The 8,257-nt window shown below is 43.5% G+C and overlaps 1 protein-coding gene across 9 annotated transcripts in view; it reads left to right on the forward strand.

Moving 5' to 3' along the window:
• TSPAN5 (tetraspanin 5) overlaps positions 1–7,275 on the forward strand; it is a 187,097-nt gene extending 179,822 nt beyond the window's left edge. For all 9 annotated transcript variants that reach the window (XR_005197932.1, XM_017516194.2, XM_017516196.2 and 6 more), the window contains 3 exons: positions 1,531–1,578; positions 1,686–1,802; positions 5,066–7,275. Coding sequence is in view for 8 of the 9 variants with exons in the window: in XM_017516194.2 (XP_017371683.1) it covers positions 1,531–1,578; positions 1,686–1,802; positions 5,066–5,131 (231 nt within the window). In the remaining variant the exon portion in view is untranslated. The remainder of the gene's footprint in view (positions 1–1,530; positions 1,579–1,685; positions 1,803–5,065) is intronic.
• The last annotated feature ends 982 nt before the right edge of the window (positions 7,276–8,257 follow it).

The following is an 8,257-nucleotide window of genomic DNA, read 5'->3' on the forward strand; positions in this document are numbered from 1 at the left end:
TTGCAGTGAGACAAGATTGCACCACTGCACTCAGGCCTGAGTGCAGTGGCCCATGCCTGTAATCCCAGCACTTTGGGAGGCCAAGGCAGTTGGATCACAAGGTCAAGAGATTGAAACCATCCTGGCCAACATGGTGAAACCCTGTCTCGACTAAAAATACAAAAATTAGCTCGGGGTGGTGGCGCATGCCTATAGTCCCAGCTACTTGGGAGGCTAAGACAGGAGAATCGCTTGAATCCAGGAGGTAGAGGTTGTGGTGAGCTGAGATTGTGCCATTGGACTCCAGCCTGGGCAACAGAGCAAGGCTTAGTCTCAAAAAAAAAAAAAAAAAGCAACTTTCTAGTGTTAGCATGACAAACATGAGGGGTTACTCTGCACATCTGTGTGTGCTCGTAACCACAGAGCTCTTCTCGGTCTCCTCAACCATTCTCTGACCCTGCAGTCCCCAAATGTACTCCTCAAGGCTCACCCTTTCCCCCAGAAGCAGAGCCGAGTGGGTGCTGACGAGCTCAGTGGGGATGCTCCTTCCTATGGTGGAGGCTGTCAGGCTCTTAAAAAGAGCTGTGGTCTTGGAAAAGAAGTGGAAAAGCAGAACTTCTTGCAGGCCACCCCCCCCCCCCGGGGACCACCTTGGCTATTTCTCTTGGTCTGAGGAGGAGACAGAGTCACTAAGGACTGTGCTGCCCCGCCGGCTGCCCTTTCCCACCAGCTCGTCTCCCTCTCCCCTCTGAGGAGGGCCGCATGGCGGCAGAGTGCCCGCTTAGAGCCCAATGGGTTCATCCTGCTGGCCTCCCACTGGCCAGCCGGTGCCGCACAGCGCGTCTCCTGTCGCCAGTTCCTGTCCTACGTGAACACTCCCTCAGGAGAATTCCCGATTCTCAGAGGCATGAATGCTTCCTCTTTCACCTACACATCGTCTGGGTAGAGCTATCTCATGCCTTGTGCTCCAAGCTAGTAAAGTCTGCCCCATACCCCACAGAGGAGGAAAATCAACTAACCTAAAAAAGTGGAACCCATGCTTCTGATTAGACCCTGTGAGACGTCAGGTTGTCCGTGTGATATGTGATGGGGCACTGTTTTGTTTTTTAATTATTAAAAGCTCATCGAAAAACCATTTAACACAGAAGTATATGGATTAAAAAGTAGCAGTCCATCCAAAAGAGCACACATGAAGAGTTAGGTTATGTTTTTTATCTGTGTTTCCAGTTCCCTATATCCCATGAGCTTCTTGGGGTTGGCAGCACTTTGAATCTTGAGCCTCCTGTGTGATAGACTTGCTGTCTTTTCTGATATTCCCCAAGCCTTAATTTTCCTTCTTTGTAAAAGAGGGCATATTTTAATACCTACCTCTGAAGATTGTCAGAATAATGACATGAGGTCCCGTGTATAAAGTGTTTAACACGGTGCTGCAGTCTTTGTGCTCAGAGACACGTTTTATTAGCAATGCGTAACAGAGGTCTTCTGCTCATTTCTAGGTGGGCTTTCTGTTTAATGAGTAAATTTCACTTTTCTCTTTCCTTTCCTCTTCAGGAAGATGTCATCAACACTCAGTGTGGCTATGATGCCAGGCAAAAACCAGTAAGTGGAATCTCATCTTGTTGCTTAGCACAAAGGGTGTTGGAGGAGCTTTGGCATGTCCCTGGTGCTCTATCTGTGACAGTGTGCTCTCCTCTTCCCTTGTGAAGGAAGTTGACCAGCAGATTGTAATCTACACGAAAGGCTGTGTGCCCCAGTTTGAGAAGTGGTTGCAGGACAATTTAACCATCGTGGCTGGTATTTTCATAGGCATTGCATTGCTGCAGGTAAGATAAGGGTCCTTTATGGATATCACAGGGAGAGCCCTTGCCAGGATCGAAGCTTTGCTTAAAAACCTTCCCGTCAGGGGCCAGGCACGGTGGCTCACACCTGTAATCCCAGCCCTTTGGGTGGCCAAGGCGGGCAGATCACAAGGTCAAGAGATTGAGACCATCCTGGCCAACATGCCCAAACCCTGTCTCTACTAAAAATACAAAAATGAGCCGGGCCTGGTGGCACACGCCTGTAGTCCCAGCTACTCGGGAGGCTGAGACAGGAGAATCACTTGAACTCGGGCGGCGGAGGTTGCAGTGAGCCAAGACCATGCCACTGCACTCTAGCTTGGCAACAAAGCGAGACCCTATCTATCTAAAAAAGAGGAAAACAAAAACCTTCCTGTTTTTAAGACACATTGGAGAGCTAGAGAATGGACCTAAATGATTTGGTTTGTGTTTTATTAAAGCTCTGAGTTTAGATGCTACTATCGTGAAATATTTGAGGAAACCTTTTCTTTTTCTAAGATGGAGACATTGATTAGATCAGTGGTTGCCTGCTGGCATTCCGTCATTTACTTGGGCTCAATAATACTGCATTGTGGCAACTGAGTCAAACATGCATAGTTAGAAGTAGATCTCAGTGGTGAGGTTAAGGTTTTGGGGAGTTTCCCAGAGATGTCATAACCCTTTCTCTCCCCGAATCACCTTGCCAAAGTGCTAGTGAGGGAAGGGAGCACTTTTCTTCCTGCCAGTCTCAAGCGCTGGATTCTTCTTGTTGTTGGTGTGATACTTTCCCTAGAGCACATAGTTGAAAGAAATTAAAGAAGACCCAAGTAAATATAAAGATACCCTGTGTTCACAATTATGAAACTTCATGTTATTGAGATAACAACACTCCTCAAAGTGGTCTACAGATTCAGTATAATCCCTATCAAAATTGTAACCACCTTTTTAGCAAAAATGAACAAGCTGATCCTAAAATTCATATGGAAAAGCAGGGGACCCATAGTAGCCAAAACAAATTTGCAAAAGTAAAAGTTGGAGAATTCATATTACCCAGTTCAATACTTAGTACAAAGCTATATAGTAATCAATATAGTGTGTACTTGAGTACGGTTAGCCATATAGATCAGTGGAATAAATTGAAAATCAAGAAATAAAACCAGGCCAGGTGTGGTAGCTTATGAATATAATCCCAGCACTTTGAGAGGTCAAGGCAGCAGTATGGCTTGAGCCCAGGAGTTCAAGACTAGCCTGATCAACATAGCAAGACCTTTTCTCTACAAAAGGTAAAAATAAAAAAAATTAGCCAAACGTGATGGCGCATGCCAATGGTCCTAGCTCCTCGGCAGGCCAAGGTGGGAGGATCGCTTGAGCCTAGAAGGTTGAGGCTGCAGTGAGTCATGATTGTGAAACTGCACTCTAACCTGGATGACAGAGCAAGACCCTGTCTCCAAAAAAAAAAAAAAGAAAAAATAGAAGAAATAAGGTCAGGTGCAGTGACTCATGCCTGTAATTCCAGGACTTTGAGAGGCTGAGTCAGGTGGATCACTTAAGCTCAGGAGTTTGAGAACAGCCTGGGCAACATGACAAAACTTTGTCTCTATAAAATATACAAAAATTAGCCAGGCATGGTGGCGCATACCTGTGGTCCCAGCTACTTGGGGGACTGAGGTGGGAGGATTGCCTGAGCCTGGGAGGTTGCAGTGAGCCAAGATCACGCCACTGCACTCCAGGCTGGGTGACAGAGTGAGATCCTGTCTCAAAAATAAAAAATAAAAAAGAAGAAATAAGCTTGTACATCTATGGTCAGTTGATTTTTGACAAGGGAACAAAAACCATTCAATAGGGAAAGAGCAGTCATTTCAACAAATGGTAGTGGGAAAACTGGATATGCAAAATAATGAATTTAAGACTCCTAACTGACAACATATGTAAAAATTAACTCAAAATTAAGCAGAGACCTAAATATAAGAGCTAACACTGTCGAACACCAGAAGGAAACACAGGCATAAATCTTTGTGACTTTGGATTAAGCAGTGTCTTCTCAGACGTGACATGAAAAGCATAAGCAACCAAACAAATGTATATACATTGGACTTCAAAATGTAAACCTTCTGTGCTGAAAATGCTACCATCAAGAAAGTGAAAAGATAACTTCCAGTATCTAGAAAATATAAGAACTTTTAAAATGTAACAATAAAAAGACAAGTTAAAAACGGGCAGCCAGGTATGGTGCCTTGTCCCTGTAATCCCAGCTGCTTGGGAAGCAGAGGCAGGAGGATTTCTTGAAACCAGGCCTTTGAGGCTGCATTGAGCTCTGATCACACCACTGCACTCCAGCCTGGGCAACAGAGCAAGACCCTGTCTCTTAAATTATTTAAAAAATACACACACACACACACACACACACACACACACACACACACACAATGAAAAGATACCAACGTCATTATTCATTAAGGAAATGCAATTCAAAGCCACATACCTCATACTCATTAAAGTGGTTAGAATAAAAAAGACAGACAATGACAAGTATTGGCAAGGATGTGGAGAAAATGGAACCCTCACGTTGCTGATGGATATGAGACATTGCAGCCTCTTTGGAAAACAATGTAGCTGTTTCTCAAAAGTCAAATACAGAGCTACCATATGAGCCAGCAATTCTACTCCTAGGAGTGAATTGAGAACATGTTTACCCAAAAACTTGTGTGCTCATGTTCATAGCAGAATTATTCATAATTGCCAAAATATGAGAGCAATGCAAATACCCATCAACTGAGGAGTAGATAAAGAAAATGTGGCATGTCCATGCAGTGGAATACCATTCAGCCATCAAAATGAATACATTAATAGTACATGTGAATGAACCCTGGAAATATTTTGTTGCATGAAAAAAACAGTCACAAAAGCCACATATTATATGATTCACTTGATATGAAAAGTCTGGAAGAGGCAATCCACAGAGGCAGAAAGTAGGATAGTGTTTGCCAGGTCTGTAGGGATCGTGGGATGTGAATGACTGCTCACACGTACAGGATTTTTTGTTGGGGTAATGAAATGTTCTGTGATTAGATAGTGGTGATAGTTCCATAGCTTTGTGAATATACTAAAAGCCACTGAAGTATACACATTACAAGGATGCTTTTTACCGCATACGAATTACATCTTAAATTTCAAAAATCAACGATTTAAAAAAATGGGACATAGTGGCCAGGGAAGAGCCTAACGAAGTTAAGAGCCACTGTTTGACTCACATTTTCTCCCTGTCTCAGATTTTTGGGATATGCCTGGCCCAGAATTTGGTTAGCGATATTGAAGCTGTCAGGGCGAGCTGGTAGAGCCCCGGCAACCGCTGCTGCAAGACACTGGACAGACCCACCTTCGGGACCCTCCCGCGTGCCGAACTGATGTCCAAGCTGCATGGACCTAATCAGAGTGCAGCCTGCAGTCTCGCCTAATGGAGCTGCCATTAGGGGGGTGTAAAACTGGGAAATGCTGCTCACTGACAGAATTTTAAAAAATAAATAACCAGTATGAAAGTCGTTGCGCCATGAATCTCTACTGTAGCCATGAATTGATGGATGGTTGGATGCTTACCAAAAAAGAGAAGAAGGGAGGATGGGGGACCCAGATGTACTTGAATTTGCGGAAAATACAGTCTTGTCCTCTCCTTCCGTAATTGGAGGGCTGGGAGAGGCAGCTTTGCTCTTCGCCCCACCTTGGACGGACCACCTTCTGTTCCATGGCCCATAGGAGTGCATCTCCTCAAAGAGTCGGGCCCTCGCCTGGGAGGGCACTTGTCTGTCAGCATCCCTCCATGTATGTTTTAGGAAACACTTGCAACTCTCATCTGAAAAAGAAAACAACTCGTCCTTGGGTTCACGTTTTGTGATGGTATTCAACAAGTCACTTGGGCAAGCACACTTGGCCTATCCTGGAAAGTCTCCTTATAAGAGAAATTGTGTATTTCATGTGCACCGAGCAAGAACATCGGAAGACTTCATGATGCTGTATTTTAGCAGGACTGACCTTTTTTCTAAGTAGGCCTGAGCTTTGTTTATCAGTGAAATTCCAGGAGAAAACGAGGTTAATGAAGAGGAATTAAATACCCCCTTCTTCTCACCCTGCCAAAATTAGCAGTTGGATTTTTGGAAACTCTGGAATATTCTGGGTCATTTTGTTTTGTTTGTTTGTTGTTTTTCGTCTCCCAAAGGTGAACGCTATGATACGGTTCCACTGAAATTTTGGTGTTTTCTTACTCAGCTCAAGCATTCATTTTGATAAAATCTTAACCTGCATGACCTGTGAATCTGACTCCATTGTCTCCCTTTCCTGCCAGCTTTTCTGCAAACATTTAAGTATGTTATTTGGTCAGCACTTATTTCCTAGTTTCACAGTCTTGGGAGGCTGAGGCATGTCCTCCCAGCCTGGCTGGGGAGAGACCAGCTGTGCCATCGCACATGCTTCCATGGGCTGTCACTCTCTTCCACAGTCGATCTGAGTGGCCTCTTTTGCACCCTCCCCTTCTTTCTCTGTGAATGGAATTAAACCCAATTTTGAAACAACATTGACATGATCAAAAAGCTTCTAAATGGTTTCTTTTTCTTCTTCCAGTTTTAGTTTGCTTTTATTAAAAAAAGAAAATAGTGCATGGCCATAGCTCCTTCAGTTCTCTTAGGCAGACTAACCATCAGGATGGTATCAAAGCACAAATACTTTGGAGGGGAATGCGTTGAACTGGGGCAAGTACTCTGTAACACAAAGTGGGAAACCACTTCCTGGTGCTGCCGCCCCTGCCCCCACTTGAGGTGGGAGGGACGAGTCTTGCCCTCTAGATTTTAATCCAGTTGGTGTCCACTGGATGCTGCCCTCCTGGGGAGCAGGTATCAGTCTGTGGAATGCTGGGAAAACCACAGGCACATTTTACGGTGCAGACAGATTTGCCAGCACATCCCGGGCAGCCAGCTAGCATACTTAGTGAAAATTAAGCAAGGTTTTCTATTTCAGCCCCATGGTGCATTGTGGTGGCTGATGAATGTGTCAGTCTGCTCAGAGAAAGAACAGAGAGGAAATTCTTTTCAAAGCTTGTGTTCACAGTTTGGGTGTGTGTATGGCTCTGCATGTGTGTGTTTTTGTCTCTGTATAGGTAGAGGTGTTCACGTCTTACTCTGACTGTAAGATTGTCTTGTTTCATCTCTGTCCCCACCACAGTTGCCATTTTGTAATGTCCTTCCAGCACGGAGTAGACATGAGCCCTCCAGTCGGCATTGTTTGTCTTTTTGTTGACTGCCTCATTCTCCAGTGAACTCCATCTGGCCAGTTGATTCAGAATCAGGCAAGATCCCTGCTCTTTGGCATATCCACTGAAAGGCCAAACAGCAAGTCTGAGCGAGTTTTAAATATTAATTAATCACCCTTTATTTTTTACACTTGAGAGTGGTTGTAATAAAGGCTGTCATTAATAAACTTGGTTCTACCTTACGTGGAGTTGTGTCTGTCTTCGTTACTTCTTTCTTGAAATTGTGAAATTTTTGAATCCAGTGGTTCTTAGGCTTTAGCAGGTGTCGGAATCCCTGGGAGGACTTTAAGTTAAACACATGAGTGTGTTTGCTCCATGCCTATAATTTCTAACTTGGTAGGTCTGGGGTGGGGACGGAGAATTTGTATCCTGATAAGATCATAGGTGATGCTGCTTGGGAACTACCCTTTGAGAAGCATTGCTCTTGGAATCCAGTTTTCTAGGAGGGGAAATGGAGAGGTAAGATTTTGTAATTGGGAAGGGCATTTCTTTGTACTTTCAAATGCTGACTGACAAGACACAGATGCCAGAGCCCCATATGTAGGAAATCCCTGCCCATAAGGTCGTCATCTGCTGGTTACGGTCACTCAGGGACCATGTGAAATACAGATTCCCCAGACCTTACCCCTAGCAGTTCTGGAGTGGGAGACCTAGGGTATGTATGATTTAAAAGCTCCCTTGAAAATTTAATGCCTGCTGGGATTTATGACTTATGGGCTTAGATAAATGTTGATGATATTCACAACCTTTTTTCTAAGAAAATAATTTCTCACAGTCTCTTGGAGCCGGAATCTTAAAAACCCATTTGGGAAATGTCAGCTTAAATGTCTTTCATTGTGAATTATCACTGCAGAAGACTTCTGTTGTTAGAACTGATTAAAGACTTTTTTCAAAGATCAAATGAAAACAAATTTTAAGGTTCGTATAACACACTTAGATCCTGACAACATAGTGTCAGACTTGCTCAAGAAACATTTTGCCTCATTTCCCGGATATTTGAACAACAATGTTATTTAGATATTAAGGAAATTTATCAGTGGTAATTGGAGATGGCCAATCCCCTGCTTCTTGAGTTTTCTTTTCTTTTTTTTTTTTTTTTTTTTTTTTTTTTTTTTTTTTTTTTTTTTTTTTTTTTTTTTTTTTTTTTTTTTTGAGACAGAGTCTC

The sequence above is a fragment of the Cebus imitator genome, unplaced genomic scaffold (assembly GCF_001604975.1).
Source record: "Cebus imitator isolate Cc_AM_T3 unplaced genomic scaffold, Cebus_imitator-1.0 Scaffold575, whole genome shotgun sequence".
Lineage (NCBI taxonomy): Eukaryota > Metazoa > Chordata > Mammalia > Primates > Cebidae > Cebus > Cebus imitator.